This window comes from Hemitrygon akajei, chromosome 16, assembly GCF_048418815.1.
Source record: "Hemitrygon akajei chromosome 16, sHemAka1.3, whole genome shotgun sequence".
Lineage (NCBI taxonomy): Eukaryota > Metazoa > Chordata > Chondrichthyes > Myliobatiformes > Dasyatidae > Hemitrygon > Hemitrygon akajei.
In genome coordinates this window covers 47,836,878-47,858,221 of record NC_133139.1, presented here as the reverse complement: position 1 = coordinate 47,858,221, position 21,344 = coordinate 47,836,878, and the positions used below count along the sequence as shown (strand labels likewise).

The window sequence follows — 21,344 nt, the reverse complement described above, 5'->3', positions numbered from 1 at the left end:
AGCCATTTCTGGCATTGCCAACCCCAAATGATTGAAACCGTGGTGAGCAAGACAGGCTGGAATTGTCTTACTGCTTATTTCTTGCCAACTATCAGTGATAAAAACTTTTGAACACAAACTGACACTATTTAAAAATTGTTTGTTTTAAGTACAGTGTTGTGCCACACAAATGTACTAGATTGATAATAGTTATAAACTGTTCGGCAACAGTCTCCTGTACCAATCAGGCAGCATAGTGTCCCAAATAAACAAAAAGAATCCTACCTATTTTCTTGATTAGTTTGTGTTCTTTAAGCATTGTCCCAAACCATTCTACCGCCAGGACTTAAGAACTTTTTAAAAGCTATTATTAATGCTTTTTGAGATAGTGATTTAGATGCATATCATATTTTTATCATATTTTACTGAGTTAAGTATTGTATGTAATTAGTTTTGCTACAACAAGTGTATGGGACATTGGAAAAAAAGTTGAATTTCCCCATGGGGATGAATAAAGTATCTATCTATCTATCTAAATAAGCATCTACCACAATTAACCGATGACCCAATTAACCAGAATCCACTCTATTAGAATATATAGAGACCAAACAGAAAATGGGAATAAACGACTTATTTTTGTATTGACAGTGGGCAGTGCTGAGACTGGTGCTCTTTCACATGGAAGTAGGAAATGCTGGAAACTCAGTAGTGGAGCAGCATCTGCAGAAAGAGAAACAGTTAACTCTTCAGGATTGGGCCATTTTGTCAGAACTGGGAAAGCGTCAATAGGTGGGTGTTCAGAAATGGGGATGATGGGGGAAAGGAATGGGTAGAACAAGAAAAATCTCTTTGATAGGGTGAGAACAAATAATGCAAAATGACCATTCGATAACAGCAGGGTTTTGAAACAGGCCAGACTACATTAACTGAGCCACAGGTTGGACAGAATCTTTACAGGAGTACTCTGATATGTGAAATAGAAGGTCCTGATGTTTGTGAAGGACAAAGTGCACTAACCTTCGCAATTACATCCCCTGCCTGTGCTTCTGTGGAATAAACAAGGATTTAATTCACAAGCATGGTAACAATATTGGGATATTGACAAGTTTATTACACAAATAACAGATGCTCCAACAGGTATAGACTCTTTACATAAATGCTTCAGGCCTGCACACCTGTTCCTTCAGGCTGTAGGTGTGATTATGAACAAGTTACTAGCAAGAATAAACTTAGACTCAGGGAAAGCCACATCACCCTCTGGACCACAACCGTGCAGAGACGGTTGGGCTCCACTCACTGGGTTGGCCGTTGTCGATAAAATCCTTTGCTGCAACTGCTACATAATACAAGGCTCTGGATCGCAAGCCGCTCAAGGTGTAGCTGGTTTGATTGCTGATCTCAATCTGTGGGACACAAAATAATGAATTTATCCAAAGTTTAAAATAAGAAATAGGGTAACGACCAACTGAATAAATACTACCAGATCCTCGATAACAAACTGACACGAAGATAATGGAGACATGAGAGCATTCTTACACAAAGCTACAGCCTTACCACAAATTGATCTATAACATTTAATCATTTGCTATCCAAAGATAAAAGGAATCAAGATAGGGTGGGGTTGGGACAAATTTAACTGGCAGAGGGGGTTGGAAGACAGAACAGAAAGACTGATTCACTGAAGTCGGTAACTATGTTGGTCAGCTAACAGAGGGAAGCCAGGTCAGGTGACTATTGGTGAATGGGGTTTGGGACTGTCCCTGCCTATGGCTTCGTTGCATGAATTTGTCACTGATTAGCTTAGGCTACATTATGTTCTCTCACCTCCTTTGGCTTCCTCCTCTTCTTGCTCAGAAGGTGCTTGAAGTATAGTTATTGACAAAGGAAGTATCCTTGCGGTGGAGAATGTGGAGCATGTAGCTGACCATGAACACTCAAGTTCAATTTATTGTTATTCAACCATACACATGTATACTGCTAAACAGAACATCGTTCCTCTCAGGTCCAGGTGCACAACACAGCACATGCCCTCACACACATAACACAAAGTAATATTACCACTAGTAAATTAACAAATAATAAGGAGCACTTGCAACACGTTAAAAATTGAGCAGCATTATGCTGATGGCACTTCATACATGAAGAGACCCAATTGTTGGCAGGGAGTTCAGCAGTCTTACGGCCAGGGCGAAAGAAGCTATTTCTCAATCTAACAGTTTATGTCCTACTGTCATGCCATTGTGCCTCCTGCCTGACGGTAGAGGGTCAAAAAATTGCTGTACAGATGGTGGGATCATTGGCAATGCTAAGGGCCCTGCGTAAGCAGCACTCCTGATAAATATCTCGGATAGGTGGAAGATAAAACCCAGTGATCCTCTCAGCAGTCCTCACTATCCTTTGCAGGGATGTAGCCAGATGCTTTCAGTTCCTGTACCAGGCAGTAATGCAGCTGGTCAGTGGTGCTCCTGTAAAAAATTGGTTAGGATGAGGGGGTGGTGGGGAGCATCAATTGCCTCAATCAGGAAGTGGAGATGCTGCTGTGCTTTCTTGACCAAAGAGGGACCAAGCAAGATTGTCTGTTACGTGCTTTTCCAGAAACTTCGTGCTCCTAAATTTCTCCTCTGAGGAGCTATCTATGTGCAGTGAGAAGTTGTCAGCTTAAAGCCCACAACTATTCCTTTGGTCTTGTCCAAGTTGAGACTCGAAATGTTGTGCTCGCACCGTTCTACCAGTTGCTGCTCCTCTCTGGACGCTGTCTCATCATCGTTGTCGATGATGCTGAGTCACCAGTGAACTTGATTCGATTTGAACTGGATCTAGCACGCAGCCATAGGGAGTGCCGGTACTCAGTGTGATGGAGCTAGAGATGTTTCTTCCAAAATGGACTGACTGTGGCCATTGAGACTTGTTCTGCCGACACTGCAGTGTAGCTGAGACAATGGAGCTGTTGTGTGGACACTGGAAAACTGGAGTTGCTATGTCGAACGTTTCACTCAGCAGGTTACCTACACATGCTGTTTGTGTATAGGATCAAGAGTCATGTCATTACCAGAGAGACCATCCCCCAGTATCCACCCTTCACACTGTTGTGGTGATCGTAATGCTGGTAATTGAGCAGATGGTCAGGATACCACCATGGAGAACTATTCTCACCGCACCACTCAGCACAGAGGGAGTAGAATCCTTTCTAGTTGCAAGACATTTCTGGATGCATATGTGCAATCATAGAGCAGCATGATTCAGTAGCTACAGATGGGGATGCCTGCAATCCTTGCAAAGCCTCTGGATTATTGGAATGGACAACTGCTTCCTTATTCAACAGCTGGAGACAAAGTGGGAGATGTCATGACCAATGCCAGCTCCATCCTATAGACATCCCGGTGTGAGAGTTTTTGCCTCAATGACCACAACAATCATCACAGCTAGAGGTGAGCAGCACATATCAGTGAGGAAGTCCTTACTTTAATTCCAGGTATTACCCGTTTCTGGATATCAACATTTCTTCTGAATCTGTTCATAGTCTATTCAGAACTTCTAAATGGGGGCTGCTGATTTCCTAGAGCCGACACATCTTCTACAGGTCTGCTCAACCAACTCTCTCATTCTGTCATGAATGCCTGTTTCTTGAGTGACCTCAATGCACAGCCTTGGGTTTTATATGGTCCCCAATGCTTCTTCCACACTTTGAGGGTTATGTGTCAAAGCTTCACATGGATCATTGGCCATAGTGCATTTCTTCAAGGCTGTTTTGACTACATCTTTGAATTGTTTCCTCTGTCCCTAGTGATCTGCTCCCATCACACAGATTTCAATGGAGTGTGTTGTTGGGCATTTAGGTAGATGTCATTGACATTGCCTTGCTATCTCTTTCTCATATTATCTATCTAATGACATAAAACATTGCCTTTACCATTCTGGGTGTGTTGGATCCTGCTTTCCAGTATTTTATGATGTACTTCAGCAGGAAGAGCTGGGGATTGGGCCAAGTTGCAGGAGGCTTCCACTGTAGCAGCAGCTTCTTCTGCTGATTTGCTATTGGAGAAAGACTGACTTCAGTAGGCGGGTCCGGTTTAACTGTGGGTAAAAGACATATTTAGGATTCTTGACAAAAGCTATTCCCTTTGATGTAACAATACTGAGTATAAATAAAACTTCTGCTTAGCTTGAAATATTTGTCATATAGGGTTCTGTTAAAGTAATTTATGCTTTGAAATTCTGAGATGGATTTTGTACACACCTGAAATATATAGGCTGTTCACCGTACAGATACCTAATGCCCCTTATAATTACCCTTGAGGAGACTAGCATTGCCTCTGACACCTGGAATTTGAAAACCTTATAAACCGTGTTGGAATTATAGAATATTCACAACACAGAACTGCCACACTGCCAGGAGTGCAGTCATTCAGATAAGATATTAAACAGAAATGTTGATGTCCATCCCCAGTGAACATAAATATCTCCAGTACAAACAGGAAGTTTATCCTGGTTTTCTAACCAGGTTAGGAAGTAATCCCAGTGTATAGGAATGTGTGTCCCACCCAGTATCTTACATTTTCTCTCACTTCCTTATTACACACAAGAAACCATTCAACCCATTAAGCCTGTGACAGCTTTCAGCTCAATCTCATCAACCCTGTCCTCAGCCTAGTTTTCTCATCTCTCCCCCTCCCTCCGTCCCTCCAACACACAAGCAATTTATAGTAGCCAGTTATTACCTGGCATGTCCTTGGGATGTGGAGGGAAATCAGAGCAGTCAGGGAAAACCCACAGACTCCATACAGACAGTACCCAATGTCAGGATCAATCCCAGATCACTGGAGTCAGCCGCATTATCTGCTGAACCATTGTGCGCTTAGTCACCTGTTTTGAACTTGCTTACTGAAGTGTTGTCGTCAGATTTTGTGTCTACAAAGCACATTGTTCCAATATCACACTTTGCTTTCTAAAGTTAATCTTGTGTCAGGATGCTGAAGCAGGGATCCAATCACAATCTCAATATTAATTGAGTAACAAATCCCAAGATGCAAACAAAGTCAGTGTCAAAGTTCAGGCAGAGATCAAAACATCCAGAGAAATCCAAAGACCAGAATCAGGGAACAGGCAGAGTCGATATTCAGACAGACAGAATACACATACAAATGCTGGAAAGGCTCAGGAAAACTCACTGGCACAATCTGGCAACAAACAGGTGAAAACACAGGACTGAAATACACTGAGCAATAAACAGAGAGGCAGATGATAGGTGGAGCACAATGAGGCACAGGTGGCAGCAACACAGGTAATAATGAGAAATGGAGTATTCAGTGATACAGGGGCCGGAGCAGAGCAGGAGCAGGGACAGGACCACATGGGGCGTGAAAACAAACAAGAGCACATGGCAATAAAAAAACCACCAACTGACAGCTATGGGGGAAACACACAAAAAGGCAGTTCAATTGGAGATACTGACAGTATCCCACCTCTACTGACGCCTCCTGATGTCATGGCAGGTAGAGTTGGGTGCTGGTGATGAAAGTCCCTGATGAGGGAATGGGGGGTCCAGGATGTTACAAGCAGGGACCCAGCAACTCTCCTCAGCACCGTAACCCTCCCAGTCCACGGCCCCAGCGACAAATGTCCAGCAGTTGATACACCGTAAAGGCCTCTGACCCATTGATGAGCCGTGGGGACGGGGGGGGGGGAGGCGGTTTAGGGACAGGATACAGGGAGTGGCTCATGAAAGGCTTGACGCTGAACACATGGAAGGTGGGATGAATGCGGTGGAGAGTGAGACAGACGGCAGCAGGGCTGATGACTTTAGCAATGGGAAAGGGGCCGATGAAGTGAAGGGCGAGCTTGCAGGAATCCAACTTGAGGGGCAGGTCTCAGGTTGAAGGCCACACACGCTGTCCCTGGCGGTAACGTGAGGCCTTGGAGTGCTGGCGGTCAGCTTGATGCTTGAGCATGTCGGAGGCAGTGGGAGTGACAGAATGGGCTCCAGCCTACAATCTTGCGACTGAGCCAGTCAATATGAGGGTTGTGTCTGACTAACCAGAGATGGCCCAGGACAATGGGAGTTTGAGGAGAGTCAATAACACAAAGGGTTAACTGTTCATGATGGTTGCTGGATAAACTGAGACTCACTGGGGCAGTGACATGGGTGATGTTAGCCAGTCTCTGACTGTTCAAGGCATTGGCCACCAATGGTGAATGGAGAGCAGACGTGGGTAACCGCCACTGGGCAGCCAAACCAGAATTGATAAAACACCCCTCCGCAGCAGAATCGACCAAGATGCAGACTGCTTGCCGTTGGATGCCCCACTCCAGAGAAGCAAGTACGAGAGTGAGTGGCGTCAAGGAGGGCCGGACAGGAGTCACGCTCGCTAGTACTCCTCGTCCTACTGGTGAGCACTTGGCTTTTACTGGGCAGGTGGAGATGAAGTGGTCTGTTTGGCCACCGTACAGACAGGAACAGGTGCTGACTCTCCTTTGTCTTTCAATGGGCGTCAGGCGGGTACAGTCAACCAGTCAGGCTCTGGAACGGGAATTGTAGATGGGGGCAAACGGCAGGGCAATGTTGACTGATGAGGAGCATGGAACTTACCCAGTGCCCCCAGGCACCCTCTGGAACCCCTCCCTCTGTGGTGCTGCTGAAGGTGAACATCAATACAGATGGCCAAATCCACCAGGGCTTCAAAGGTGGCAGGAAGGTCCTGCGTGACCAGCTCATCTTTGTCATCTTCAGGAAGGTGTCGTACTGTGCCTCCGAGTTCCAGCCGCTGGAGGTGGCTAGGGTGCAAATTCTATGGTGGAATCTGACACAGATCTGCACCCCTGATGCATGTGCAGCATTTCACGGGCTGCCTCTCTCCCATGTTTGGAGTGATCTCCTCAGAAAATAACTGAAAACTGATGCAGAAAGGGGAGCCTGCCTCCCAGACGGCTGTTCCCCATTCTCTCGCCCGGTTGGACTGTTGGGTGTACCTTGGCTCGATCAGTCGGAAATGTTGTTGGTTGTAATTCAAAAATGAGGTTGTACTGGGAAAGAAAAGAGCGGCAGGTACCAGGCTCACCCGAGTACTTTTCTGGAGGAGGCAGACGGGGCTCTTGGACAGGAGGAGCATGTGAGGACGTGGAGGGCGGGGCAAAAGATGCAGTCACAAAATGTTGATGGGCGCTCTGGGACAGCCAGAGTGACTGAGTCTGGGCCACAAGATCGGCTACATTGGCAGAAAGCGACTCCACTGCCCTGAACACGGAGTTCAGCTGGTTCTGCTGTCTCCCCAGTGTCACTCCCTGTTGTTCCAGGGCAGCTCTCAGACAAATGGGGTCTGCTGGATCCATTCTGGCCAGATTGTACTGTTAGGACTCAGGAGCAGGGATCCAGTCACAGACCCAGTACTGTGCACACAGTGAAATTAATTGAGTAACAAATCCCGAGGTACAAACAAAGTCAGCATCAAAGTTCAGACAGAGATCAAAACATCCAGAGAAATCCAAAAACCAGAATCAGGGAACAGGCAGAGTCGATATTCGGACAGACGGAGTACAGATACGAATGCTGGAAAGGCTCAGGAAAATTCATTGGCTCAATCTGGCAACAAACAGGTGAAAACACAGGACTGAAATACACTGAGCAATAAACAGAGAGGCAGATGATAGGTGGAGCACAATGAGACACAGGTGGCAGCAATACAGGTAACAATGAGAAACAGGTGAGAGACAGAGTACTCAGTAAGATGGACCAGGCCAGGGGAGCTCAATGGCGATTGGCTAAACAACTAGATTGTGAATGGATGGAGGATGACAGGAGGAAGTGACGATTCAGGGAGTGAGTTAGAGAAGGATGTTGGCAGGAAAGAGGAATGGAGTGGAAAAAGTAAGAAAAGTAAACCGAGGTATGAGATGTCAAACTCTGAGGAGTCAGGGGATGGCAAAACAATGGAAAGAAGATGAGATTAAAGCAATTATAAACCTGAGTGAAGACAGGGTGCCTTTTGATGATTGGAACCTGATTCATTTGACGAAGGTAATCAACAAACTTATAGGCGAGGTCAAAAGAGTAAAGGTATTACGAAATGGATTGCTATTAGTGATTTGTCGGGATAGTGCTCAGCAAGGCAAAGTGATAAGATTAAATAAAATAGACTGAAGAAAAGTACAATGTTCAATACCCAACAACAGAAAGTGGACTAGAGGAGTTATTTCGGAATACCAACAAAAGTTACTATGGATGAGATTAAACAGAACATAAAAGGAGCAACAATTATTGAGGCCAAACATTTGAAACTTACAAGGAATTGGGAAAAATGTGATAGTTTATTGGTTATGATTAACTTTGATGAAGAAAGTTTGCCGACTAAAGTTTAAGGGTATATGTGTTATGAGGTTAGAATATATATACCACTGCCTTTAAGATGCTTTAAACGTCAGAAATTCGGGCATATTGCGGTGGTTTGCAGAGGGAAATAAAGATGTGGGAGATGCGCTGGAGAACATGAATAAGGGAAATGTGAGGCGGGAGCTAGGCTGAAATGCTGCAATTGTGGCTGGGAACACTGTGCAGCTTATTGAGGGTGCATTAATAGCAAGAAGGCAGCTGAGATACAATATGTGAAAGTAACTCAAGGGATTAGCTACGCAGAGGCAGTGAAAGGAATCGCTGAAAAGGAGAAGGTTATCAAGCAAACAAATATAGGAAATAATAAACCAGTGAACTGTGAGGGCTGTAATATGATAAATAAGGATACACTAATAATGAGTAGAAAGGATTTTGTACTGTTTATGGTAGATGCAATTAACTGTTCAGCGCAAACAGACAAGAGAACCGAGAAAATTAAAATTATAGTCAAGTCTGCAGAGAAATATCTTGGTATTACAGAGCTTAGGTGGGAAGCAGTTAAAGAAACGTTGAATGGAGGATCAAACAGTTCACAGGCAGGGGAGGCGGGATCTTAATGGCAGTATGTATTTTACAATGGAATGCAAGAAGTCTTATCGCAAATGGTCAAGAATTTAAGAAATATGTATCAGAACTTAAGGAAAAATCTCAGATTTTATTATACAGGAAACATGGTTGAAACCACAATTAGATTTTGTTTTACAAGGATATACAGCTATTAGGAAGGATAGAAGTGATGGCAATGGAGGAGGAGTAGCAATATTTATAACCAGTGGGATGAGGTATAATATAATCAACATAGGGCAGAAATATGAATCAATAATAATCAAAATTTGGATAGGCAGAGAAAGCCTGGTGATAATAAATTACTATGTAGAAGATTAAGCAAAGATACATTAAACCCAGTGGGTGGTGGGATGAAAGGGAATAATATGGTGTGGGGATTTCAATGGACACAGTACACTACAGGGATGTAAAAATACTGATAAAAATGGATTAGTGATACAAGAATTTATAGATGATGAAAAATTGGTATGTATAAATAATGGAGAAGGTATTGATATATAATATTTCCCAAAACACAGAAACTACAATACACTTAACATTTGTAAGTGGAGAATTAGCAGAGATCAGTACTTGGAACGTATTAAAACAAACTACAGTGGGAAGTGATCACTAACCCATACTCACAAAGATTCAGATTAAAATAGAACAAAATAAAGGACTTAGAGTGTCAAGGTGGAAACTAAATAAGGCAGATTGGGAGATATTTCAAAAAAGAAGTGAAGCAAGACGCATAAAGATTTTAGATGAAAATATATTGGATATAGAAGAAATGAATGATAAATTGGTCACAGCAATTATAAATTTGGCAGAAGAAACAATTAAGAAAAGTAAAGGTAAAGGAAAGAGGAGAAGTGTTCCATGGTGGAATTGGGAATGTAGTAGAAGTATAAAAGTAAGAAATAAAGCATTTAAAGAATTAAAAAGACAACATTCAGTGGAAACATTAATACAATATCAAAGAGCACAAGCAGTAGTTCAGAAAATAATTAGACAAGCAAAGCGAGCATACTGGAGACAACGTTGTAACAAAATTGGAAGAGAAACTCAACTGTTTGAAAAATGGGGCATGATAAGGAAAATGAATGGTATAAGAAGTAGCAAAGAGATTCCTGTGCTATAAAGCAAGGACAAAATGGCAATTAACAATGTGGAAAAAGCAGAAATATTGGCAAAAACTTCTGTTAACATACATAGCTCAGAAAATTTGACAGTTGAGGCTAGACGGCAAAGGGAGGAGAGGCTTAAGCAAAATCCAGGAATTACAGACAACAGACAGACAGACATACTTTATTGATCCCGAGGGAAACTGGGTTTCATTACAGTCGCACCAACCAAGAATAGCGTAGAAATATAGCAATATAAAACCATAAATAATTAAACAATAATAATAGGTAAATGATGCCAAGTGGAAATAAGTCCAGGACCGCCTATTGGCTCAGGGTGTCTGACACTCCGAGGGAGGAGTTGTAAAGTTTGATGGCCACAGGCAGGAATGACTTCCTATGATGCTCAGTGTTGCATCTCGGTGGAATGAGTCTCTGGCTGAATGTACTCCTGTGCCTAACTGGTACATTATGGAGCAGATGGGAGACATTGTCCAAGATGGCATGCAACTTGGACAGCACTCTCTTTTCAGACACCACCGTTAGAGAGTCCAGTTCCACCCCCACAACATCATTGGCCTTATGAATGAGTTTGTTGATTCTGTTGGTGTCTGCTACCGCATCAGAAATGCTAAAGACACCTATTAGCATAACAGAAATATAAAGAGCCTTTATGAATGCATGGTCAACTTCTCCTGGGAAGGATCAAGTATGGAGTAGAATGCTGAAGCACTTATTAAGAAGTGCACTTCTAGTTCTACAGAGCCTGTAATATTTGGGAAATAGGTAAAATACCAACTGCATGGAAACATTCTGTTATTGTTCCAATATTAAAACCTGGTAAAGATTCATCAGACCCAACAAACTATAGACCGATCGCATTAACTTCACAGCTAGGTAAACTTATGGAGCGAATAATAACTGATAGGCTTACATACTTTCTAGAAAAAAGAAGTCTTATTTCTCCCTACCAAAGCGGTTTTTGCAAAGGAAGAACTACAGTAGGTTCAATACTTAGCCTGGAATCTGAAATTAGGAAGGCTCAAACAAATAAAGAAATGGTCCTGGAGGTATTCTTCGACATAGAAAAGGCATATCATATGCTCTGGAAAGAGGGAGTGTTAATTAAATTGAAAGAATTAGGGGTGGAAAGAAAATTATATAACTGGGTTCTAGACTTTTCTTTTTGATCGAACAATTCAAGTCAAGGTGGAAGGAGAGTACTCCAGGACACATTTGGTTGAAAACGGAACACCACAAGGTAGTGTCTGCAGTCCATTACTATTTACCATAATGATAAATGACATATTTGCGGAAGTTGAACATAGTGTAGGGAAATCCTTATATGCAGATGATGGGGTTTTATAGGTGAGGGGAAGAAATCTAATTTATATACAAAGGAAAATGCAAGATGCAATTAATAAAGTGGAGGAGTGGGCAAATAAATGGTGTTTCAAATTGTCTATAAGTAAGTAGCAAGTGATATGTTTCTCAAGAAATCACAAACCAGTTTCTGTGAAATTATATGAACAAAAATTAGAGCAGATAAAGGTAATTCAGTTCCTCGGTTTGTTATTTGATGAGAAACCTACATGGAAAAAGCAAATTGAGAAAATTACAAACAAATGTAAAAAAACAACAACTTATTGAGGTGTCTCGCTGGACAGGATTGGGGTGCGAGCAGGTTATCGCATGAGGGCTACATTGGATTATGGATCTGTAGCTTACATGTCAGCTGCAGAAAGTAATTTAAAAATGCTGGATGTTGAGCAAGCTCAGGCCCGCAGGATATGTAGTGGTGCCTTCAGAACATCACCTGTATCAGCTCTTCAAGTCGAAACAGGGCAAATGCCATTAAGACTTAGAAGAATAAAGCTAATGCTACATTACTGGCTTATCATCATGGGGCATAACTACTCACATCCAGTTAAAGCTATACTAAAAGACTGCTGGGAACGTAATAATTCAAATTATAATAGCTTGGATGGATTGGCGATGCAGTAGCACAAAAATACGGTCTACACGAGCTGGAATATAGCCCTACAGTTCCGTTATCTGATGTTCCTCCATGGCTCTTTACAATACATACAGTGGATATAAACCTGCAACAACTTTTAAAAATGAAGTCAAACTGTGGAATCAAACTGATAGTACAAGAACATATAGACCTGCATTTTAGAAACAAATTAGTAATATTTATGGATGGATCAAAAGACCCTAGCTCTGGCCACACAGGTATTGCAGTCTACATTCCTCAGTGCAAAACTAGCATTAGGAAAAGAACATCAAACCATTTATCAGTGTATACAACAGAATTAATGGCAATATTGAGTGCATTATCTTGGATAGAAGAAAATAATGTCAAAAGGCTGTAATTTGTTCAGACAGTTTGTCTGCATTTATCTCTATCAAATCAAGAAAATCAGAAAGTAGACAGGATATTTTATTGGAGATTCTATGGAAGTTATATACACTGACCGAAAATGGGGTAGAAGTAAGCTTCCTTTGGGTTCCTGCTCATTGTGGTGTGGAAGGTAATGAAAAAGTGGACATTATAGCTAAACAATCACTCAAATTGTCTATAATAGAGGTCCAGATCCCTCTAAGCAAAGCAGAAGTCAAAAGCATTATAAAAACACGTATTGAGGAGACGTGGCAGAAGCACTGGGATGAGAGTGAAACAGGGAGACAACTGTACAAAATACAAAGGCAAGTCAGATACAAAAGAATATCAGGTGGTCATAGAAAGATAGAAATTATCATCAACACACACAAAATGCTGGTAGAACACAGCAGGCTAGGCAGCATCTATAGGGAGAAGCACTGTCGACGTTTCGGGCCGAGACACTTCATCAGGACTAACCGAAAGGAAAGATAGTAAGAGATTTGAAAGTAGTGGGGGGAGGGGGAAATGCGAAATGATAGGAGTAGACCGGAGGGGGTGGGATGAAGCTAGGAGCTGGAAAGGTGATTGGTGAAAGTGATACAGAGCTGGAGAAGGGAAAGGATCATGGGACAGGAGGCCTCAGGAGAAAGAAAGTGGGGGGGGGGGGGAGCACCAGAGGGAGATGGAGAACAGGCAAACAACTAAATATGTCAGGGATGGGGTAAGAAGGGGAGGAGGGGCATTAACGGAAGTTAGAGAAGTCAATGTTCATGCCATCAGGTTGGAGGCTACCCAGCCGGTATATAAGGTGTTGTTCCTCCAACCTGAGTTTGGATTCATTTTGACAATAGAGGAGGCCATGGATAGACATATCAGAATGGGAATGGGACGTGGAATTAAAATGTGTGGCCACTGGGAGATCCTGCTTTTTCTGGCGGACCGAGCGTAGGTGTTCCACGAAACAGTCTCCCAGTCTGCGTCGGGTCTCACCAATATATAAAAGGCCACACCAGGAGCACCGGACGCAGTATACCACACCAGCCGACTCACAGGTGAAGTGTCGCCTCACCTGGAAGGACTGTCTGGGGCCCTGAATGGTGGTGAGGGAGGAAGTGTAAGGGCAGGTGTAGCACTTGTTCCGTTTACAAGGATAAGTGCCAGGAGGGAGATCGGTGGGAAGGGATGGGGGGGACGAGTGGACAAGGGAGTCACGTAGGGAGCGATCCCTGTGAAAAGCAGAAAGAGTGGGGGAGGGAAAAATGTGCTTGGTAGTGGGATCCCGTTGGAGGTGGTGGAAGTTACGGAGAATTATACGTTGGACCTGGAGGCTAGTGGGGTAGTAGGTAAGGACAAGGGGAACCCTATCCCGAGTGGAGTGGTGGGTGGATGGGGTGAGGGCAGATGTGCGGGAAATGGGAGAGATGCGTTTGAGAGCAGAGTTGATGGTGGACGAAGGGAAGCCCCTTTGCTTAAAAAAGGAAGACATCTCCTTCGTCCTGGAAAGAAAAGCCTCATCCTGAGAGCAGATGCGGCAGAGACGGAGGAATTGTGTGAAGGGGATAGCCTTTTTGCAAGAGACAGGGTGGGAAGAGGAATAGTCCAGGTAGCTGTGACAGTCTGTAGGTTTATAGTAGATATCAGTAGATAGGCCATCTCCAGAGATGGAGACAGAAAGATCAAGAAAGGGGAGGGAGGTGTCGGAAATGGACCAGGTAAATTTGAGGGCAGGGTGAAAGTTGGAGGCAAATTTAATGAAGTCGACGAGCTCAGCATGCGTGCAAGAGGCAGCGCCAATGCAGTCGTCGATGTAGCGAAGGAAAAGAGGGGGATGGATACCGGTATAGCCTTGGAACATGGACTGTTCCACAAAGCCAACAAAAAGGCAGGCATAACTGGGACCCATACAGGTGCCCATGGCTACACCCTTGGTTTGGAGGAAGTGGGAGGAGCCAAAGGAGAAATTATTGAGAGTAAGAACTAATTCCGCTAGATGGAGGAGAGTGGTGGTAGAGGGGATTTGGTTAGGTCTGGAATCCAAAAAAAAACGAAAAGCTTCGAGACCATCTCGGTGGGGGATGGAGGTATATAGGGACTGGACATCCATGGTGAAAATAAGGCGGTGGGGGCCAGGGAACTTAAAATCATTGAAAAAATTCAAAGCGTGAGAAGTGTCACGAACATAGGTGGGAAGAGATTGAACAAGGGGGGATAAGAAATGATCATCAGTTGTTTAAGAATTGGACACACAAGTCTTAATTACACATTATATAAAACAGGGAAACATCCAGCTGGGTTGTGTGTATACTGTCATCAACCAGAAACAGTTGAACATGTATTGATAAAAAGAAGTATGAAAGAGAAAGAGTGAAGATGACAGGAGCGCTTAAGATAAACAAAAAAACTGCTGTGGGTAAAGAAAACATTTTAAGTGGGAATTCAAGAGAAATATGGACCTATATCATGAAGTATCTGAAAGACTCTGGTTTATTATATAGAATTTAGGGACTGCAATTCTTTTCATTCCTCCTGTTTATCAAACGATCCACACTCCAGTCTAGTAGGTGGCGGTAATGCACCTTAAAGCTGGTTTGCCAACGCCATAAAACAACACAAGAAGAAGAAGAACAAGGACTCAGTAATACAGGGGCTGGAACAGGGCCAGGAGCACATGGCAAAGCAAAACCACAGACTTGGGGAAAACACAAAAAGAAAGAGTTCAACTGGAGGTACTGACATATTGCTCTAAAAGCAAAACAACAGTATTTGCATGCAAATGTGTTTATTAGAGAGTCAATGCTCTGATGTGGTGACACTGGAACAAACTGTCTCTTCCACTTACTTATCTTCTCCACAATGAATTCTTTCATGGTGGATCGGGATCCCAGGGGGTTTCTTGCTGTCACCGTCACCTTGTAGGGAACCTCTGAGAAAAGTTTGATGTCCTTGATCGTACAACTGTCCTGCAGTGTCTCTGTGCTCAAGCAGGCTTTGACAAGTTCTGTTTCATAACTTTCAGAAATACAGGAAAGTGTGAGAATCAATAGGAATCTTGATAGCTTGCTTGTTCATTTGGCCCTATGAGATTCTAATCTTTCACTGTGAAGGCAGGGTCTGTATTGGGGGACTCATTGCTGAAGATAAACCAGGCGGAATCACCTGTCCTGCCCCACTTCTCTCAGAGAACATTTGAAGGGAAACCAGCACATTAGGCAAGTGGACCACACCTTGCCACTCTAGGCTAGAACTAGTCCAAGGACAGGTCTGAGAGACCAAGGCTACCCAGAAGGGAGCACTCCACATATCTGAATGCCTTCTGCATGCAGATAACATCCTTGGCCACAGAACTTTTTGCTTCATCTTTCCCTCAGCACTGCTCAGGGCTGTCCTGTCCCTGGAGAAGGGAATGGTTCTTGACACAGATGAGAAAGGCCAAGGGGTCCTATACCACTCAGTGACCAACCTACCAACACCAAATGAAGACACCTCCACACACTCTTGTAGTTATTGTTCAACCTTCCCAGGCTTTGAGAATTTTTTTTTTAGAAACCTGTTTCAATTTGCCTTCCAACTATTTAACTTTATGTTCTACTGGCATATTGTAAAGGCTTAATTTGGAGCATTACTGGCGGTTTGTTTTCCTAGACCATTAACTATGTAAAGCAGTAATCAATATCTTATCTATTCCTTATCATTATTACCAGGATTTAAAATCAAAGAGCTTAAATTTCACTAACTTTTGGCATAGATCATCAGACTTGCTGCTTATTGCTGGCTTATGTTGACTCCAGAGCTGTCTTATTATTCCATCTCCCCACCCCCACACACTGCCACCCCTCAGAATGGGGTACTCTCCCACAGATGCTTTTGTGGCCATGCTTGGACATCCCATAGTTTCATACAGATTAAAGACTGACCGGTCTTGAAAACCTTACCCAAGGGACACAGATTCTGACCAATCCCTGAAAAATCAAACTTGGCCCAGTAGTCACCCACCAAACCCAGATCCAAGTACAGAACTGGGGTCTGCCTTTGGACCTTGAACACATGTTGGCACTATGAACTTAGACCTGCCTGGTGGCCTTGAGTTTAGGCCCAACATTACAGTCTGGCCATTGGACCCCGTGCTCTGCTTGGACTCAGGGTCACCTCCCAACTCTGCAGAAATGGCCTGGTTATCCCATGACAATGCTTCAACATTCCCCTCTGCATACAGGCTGCCTGGGGCAGTTCTGAATTGATAATACCACATCAAGGACATCCCAGCCACAGGAACCTGCTCCTCAGTTGATTGGAAATCCATCACCTGAATATGATTTTAATCTCAGTAGGAAGGTTGGTTGCTTTTTCCAGCTTCCAGAAACAGGTCACGTTCAATGGGTAGCTCACTGAGTGGCAGAGAAGCTGAGGCTTTCCTGGGGCATCTAGAGAAAGGAACAGACAGCAAAAACTTAGAGAGGGAAAGATGCAAACTCAGCTCTGCTTACTGTATCCAGTAGGTAGAGTCATAGGCCTACACAGATCGTTCAGCCCATCCTGCCCATGCTGACCAAGCTACCCCTATTTGCCTGCATTTCTCTATTTCTCTCCATGTGCTTGTCCAGACATCTTTTAAATGTTCTTCCTGTACCTGTCTCAAGCAGTTCCTCTGGCAGCTCCGTCCATATACACAACAGCCTCTGCATGCATAGGTTGTCCCTCAAGTCCCTTTCAAATCTTTCCCCACTTAACCTAAACAGTCATGGACCGGACTGAATAGAGGCAGGCGTCCAAGTTTCGGCACTACAATTCCCCAGAGTATGGTTAGCTGCTGATGTCCCTTTAAGAATTGTTGAGGGACAACCTGCCTACAGAGTCCTGCAACTTCTGGATACCCACTTTGTACAAAGTGAAAGCCAGTACCTCGTGGATTGGGAGGGATATGGCCCGGAAGAAAGAAGTTGGATTCCTTCATGGGACATTCTGAACCCTACCTAGATAGAGGACTTACACCAGCACCATTCTGAATGCCCTGGGTCATCACGAGCCGACCGTAGGAGGGGAGTTCTGTCATGGTCTTGACTGAACAGAGGCAAGCGTCCAAGTTTCGGCACTCCCAGTTCCCCGGAATATGGCTAGTTGCCACTGTCCTTTAAGACTCAGACTGCTAATTATTGCCTGCCACATTCCTTCACGGAAAGTCTGTACTTAGAGGCCTCATGCTGACCATTAGTAGAGTTCCACGCCTGGTACTACTCTATGTGATTTCACTATTTGCTTTTGTGTCCTGAGTCCAGCATCATCCATAGCTCTCTTATTACAGTATTATTAAGCCTTCAGTGTATGAATGTCTGTGAACTGCACTGGCCTATCGGGGAGCAACTGTAGATAGACATGACAATATGCATCAGAAGACCTTCTCCACTCTTCAGAAACTCTGAGTTCAGCTGGAGGTGCTGCCAGTTCTGGGCATGTTCGAGCTGGAGACTCTCTATACTCGTGACAGATTGCTGCTCCCACTGGCTCCCGAGCAGTATGATGGTAACCCCAAAGCATGCTGAGGATCCCTGGTACAATGCTCCATGGCTTTTGAGTTACAGCCAGCCGAGTTCCTGTCAGAATGCAGTAGTAAGGTGGCCTATATCATCCTGTACATTACTGGCGTAGCCCTTGCCTGGGCCAATGCACTCTGGGAGAAGGGTTCCTCCATCTGTGCCATTGCAGACCTTCTTTCAGAGACTTTGTCCTATCACCCTGCTGGAGGACTTGGGTCTGTGATAAAGATCCTCAAATTGAGCCAGGGGAATCAGTCTGTTGCTGATTATTCCATAGAATGCTGTGCCTCGGCCACAGAGAGCAGTTGCAATCTGGAAACACTAACTGCTCAATTCTGTAAGGAGCTAATGAGCTAAAGGACACCCTTGCAGTCCGAGACCTGGTAGAAGATCTCGAGAGTCTTATGGACCTGCAGTTTGACTCAATAACCAACTGAAGGAAAGGAGAAGGGATAGATGCAAGAGATGATTCTGAAGAGACTCTCCCTATGACTATCCTCTGTCCACTCCTATTCCACGGGCAAGGACTCCTCCTTGACTACCGCTAATCCCAGCCTCCAAGGAGCTATGCAAAGAAGCCAGAAGACTGAAAAATCCCCTTTTTGATTCTCAACCAGCAGCTCAATGTTACCGCCCTGGATGAGGGGCTTTTGGTGCTGGGGTAGATCAAGCACCGAACATCCTCACTCAAGCTCAAGATGGGCCAGCAAGTGGAATCAATCCCACTCTATCTCATTTGCTCCCCAGAAATGCCCCTCATTCTGGCTGTCATCTGGGCTGGCCAAACCAGTGCAAAAAGATATGCCTCCGAAAGGGGCCCAGACACTTTCTGACATGCCTCCTGAATTACCTGCTGGACTTACACCTCCACTTATGCTCCAGTGCATCAGATTTGACTAGAGTACCTCCAGCATATTCAGACCTGCTGATGGTATTCAGCTGGAAAAAGGCCACCATTCTATCACCTCACTGGGACTACGACTGCGCCATTGATCTGCTACCGGCTACTTGTGCTCTTCGGAGATGGCTCTACTCTCTATCACCCCAGAGAGAAAAGCCATGGAGAACTACCTCCAAGAAGCTCTGGCACCTGGGTTTATTCAACCTTTCACATCTCCCACTGGGGCCGGGTTTTTCTTCGTTACCAAGAAGTATGGTGGACTAGGGCCCTGAGTAGACGATAGGGGAATAAATAAGATCACTGTTAAAAACCAGTACCCTCTCCCTCTCATGAATACAGCCTATGAGATTCTCCAGGGATCTACAATATTTACCAAATTGGACCTCTGTAGTGCCCACAACCTAATCCACATTTGTCAGGGAGACAAATGGAGAACAGCATTCAACACACCTACAGGCTGCTACTCATTCTGAGTCATGTCATTCAGTCTGGCAAACATTCCAATGGTACTTCAAGCCTTCATCAATGTTGTGCGTTGTTTTTGTCTACCTAGATGATATACTTATTTTCTCCTGGTCCATTCAAGAACAAGTCCAGCATGTTCCACAGGTTCTACAATGGTTTCTCATCTACTCGCCAAACTCGAGAAGAGCGAATTCCATGTATCCATAGTCTCCTTCCTTGGGTTTGTTATATCTAATGGCAACCTACAGATGGACCGCTATAAGAATCTCACCATGCAAAGTGTGATATGTGCAACCCAGCTCTGTGAAACAACTTCAACAGCTTCTACAGCCAATTTTTACAGCAGTTCAGGTGAGTTCAACCTCACCAAGAAATCTATTGGGCCCTTCCTCTGGACCCCAGAGGCCGAGGCAACTTTTGCAGAGGCTTAAAGTTCACATCTGCATCTACCCTAGTTCCACTGGACCCAAACTTACCTTTCATGGTGCGGGTCGACATGTCAAACATGGGAGTAGGGGCCACCTTGTCCCAGTGCATGCCTCAGAACACAAACTGCATCCCTGTGCCTTCTACTCAAGATGGCTTTCTCCCACAGAGGCAAACTATGACATTGGGAATTGTTGGCTGTTAAACTGGCACTAGAGGAGTGGAAGCACTGGTTGGAATGGTCCAAGCATCTGTTTGTGGCATAGTCCGACCTCAACAACCTAGCCGACATTCAGGATGTGAAGAGGCCAAATTCCAGGCAGGTATGGTGGCTCTTGTTCTTTAATAGGTTCAACTTCCTTATTACTTACTGCTCAAGATCAAACAATCAAAACCCAGACCCCCTCTTTCAACAGTTTGAAGCACCAAACAAGGAAGAGAATCCTTCAACTATAATTCTCAACTCTAAAGTGTGGCACCAACCCACTGGAACATAGACATAATAGTGCACTGAGCCCAAGAGCAACATGGGACAGACCCAGGAAACACCAGATGTATCTTTGTTTCTGAACCTGTTCATTCAGAAGTATTCATCTGGGAACACACTTCAAACCTGGCAGAGCATCCAGGCTGGCTCATACCCTAGAGTTCATCAAGAGATGTTACTGGTGGCCAGGCATGATTAAAGGTGTCCAGGAATATGTCTTAGTGTGTGATGTCTAGGCACAAAATAAATAACTTCAAGGTCTGCTTCAGCCTCTCCTCATTGCTACTCACGCTTGGTCCCACATTTCTGTGAACTATGTCACTGGTTTTCCAGCATCTTGGGTAATAGAGTATTCATGGTGGCTGTAGACTGATTCCCTGAGGCCTGCCACTTTGTACCACTTCCCAAACCACCAACAACCTTCAGAGATCACCAAGCTCATGTTACAGCATGTCTTCAGGATTCACATTTTCCCCCAGGACATCGTTTCTGATCATGGCCACCAGCTTGCCTCTAGATTTTGAAAGGCCTTTTGTGAGCTCCATGGGTCCTCTGCCAGTCTGTTGTATAAGTTCCAACCACTGAACAACTGGAAAATGGAGAGGGTCAACCAGGACCTACAGAGAACACTCTGATGTCTATCCTCAGAGAACCTACCATCTGGAGTGACAAGTTGATCTGTGTAGAGCTTGTGCACAACACACTTCAGCATTCATCTTTCAGGATGTCTCCTTGTGGCTGCCAATTTGGATACCATCCTCTGCTGTTCCCTGAACAAGAAGCAATGGTGGGGTCTCCATCAGCTGACCAACTGGTCCTGAGATGTCACCAGAAATGGATTGAGGCAAGAGAGATGTTGTTGGCCAATTTGCGGCAACAAGACCAGGCCAACTGCTGGAGAAGATAGGGACCAACATGTCTTCCTGGTGACCGAGTCTGGTACTCAACTAGAGATCGTCCCACGTGGGTTGAATCCAGAAGACTGGCCCCTTGTTACATTGGTCCATCCAAAATCCTGTGATGCATCAGCCCCCAAGCACAATGCGGATTCACCCCACATTCCACATGTCCCACTTCAAGCCCTTAAGTACCAGCCCCTTGGCTCCAGTTTCTAAA

General features: G+C 44.3%; 1 protein-coding gene across 4 annotated transcripts in view; it reads right to left on the bottom strand.

The window, feature by feature from the left end:
* Window positions 1-1,076: 1,076 nt before the first annotated feature.
* The window catches only part of LOC140740027 (interleukin-27 subunit beta-like), a 32,552-nt gene continuing 12,284 nt past the window's right edge, over window positions 1,077-21,344 (bottom strand). For all 4 annotated transcript variants that reach the window (XM_073068823.1, XM_073068824.1, XM_073068825.1 and 1 more), the window contains 4 exons: window positions 16,722-16,839; window positions 15,258-15,427; window positions 3,890-4,053; window positions 1,077-1,382 (listed from right to left, as the gene is read on the bottom strand). In XM_073068823.1, the coding sequence (XP_072924924.1) occupies window positions 1,230-1,382; window positions 3,890-4,053; window positions 15,258-15,427; window positions 16,722-16,839 (605 nt within the window). In that variant the 3' untranslated portion in view covers window positions 1,077-1,229. The remainder of the gene's footprint in view (window positions 1,383-3,889; window positions 4,054-15,257; window positions 15,428-16,721; window positions 16,840-21,344) is intronic.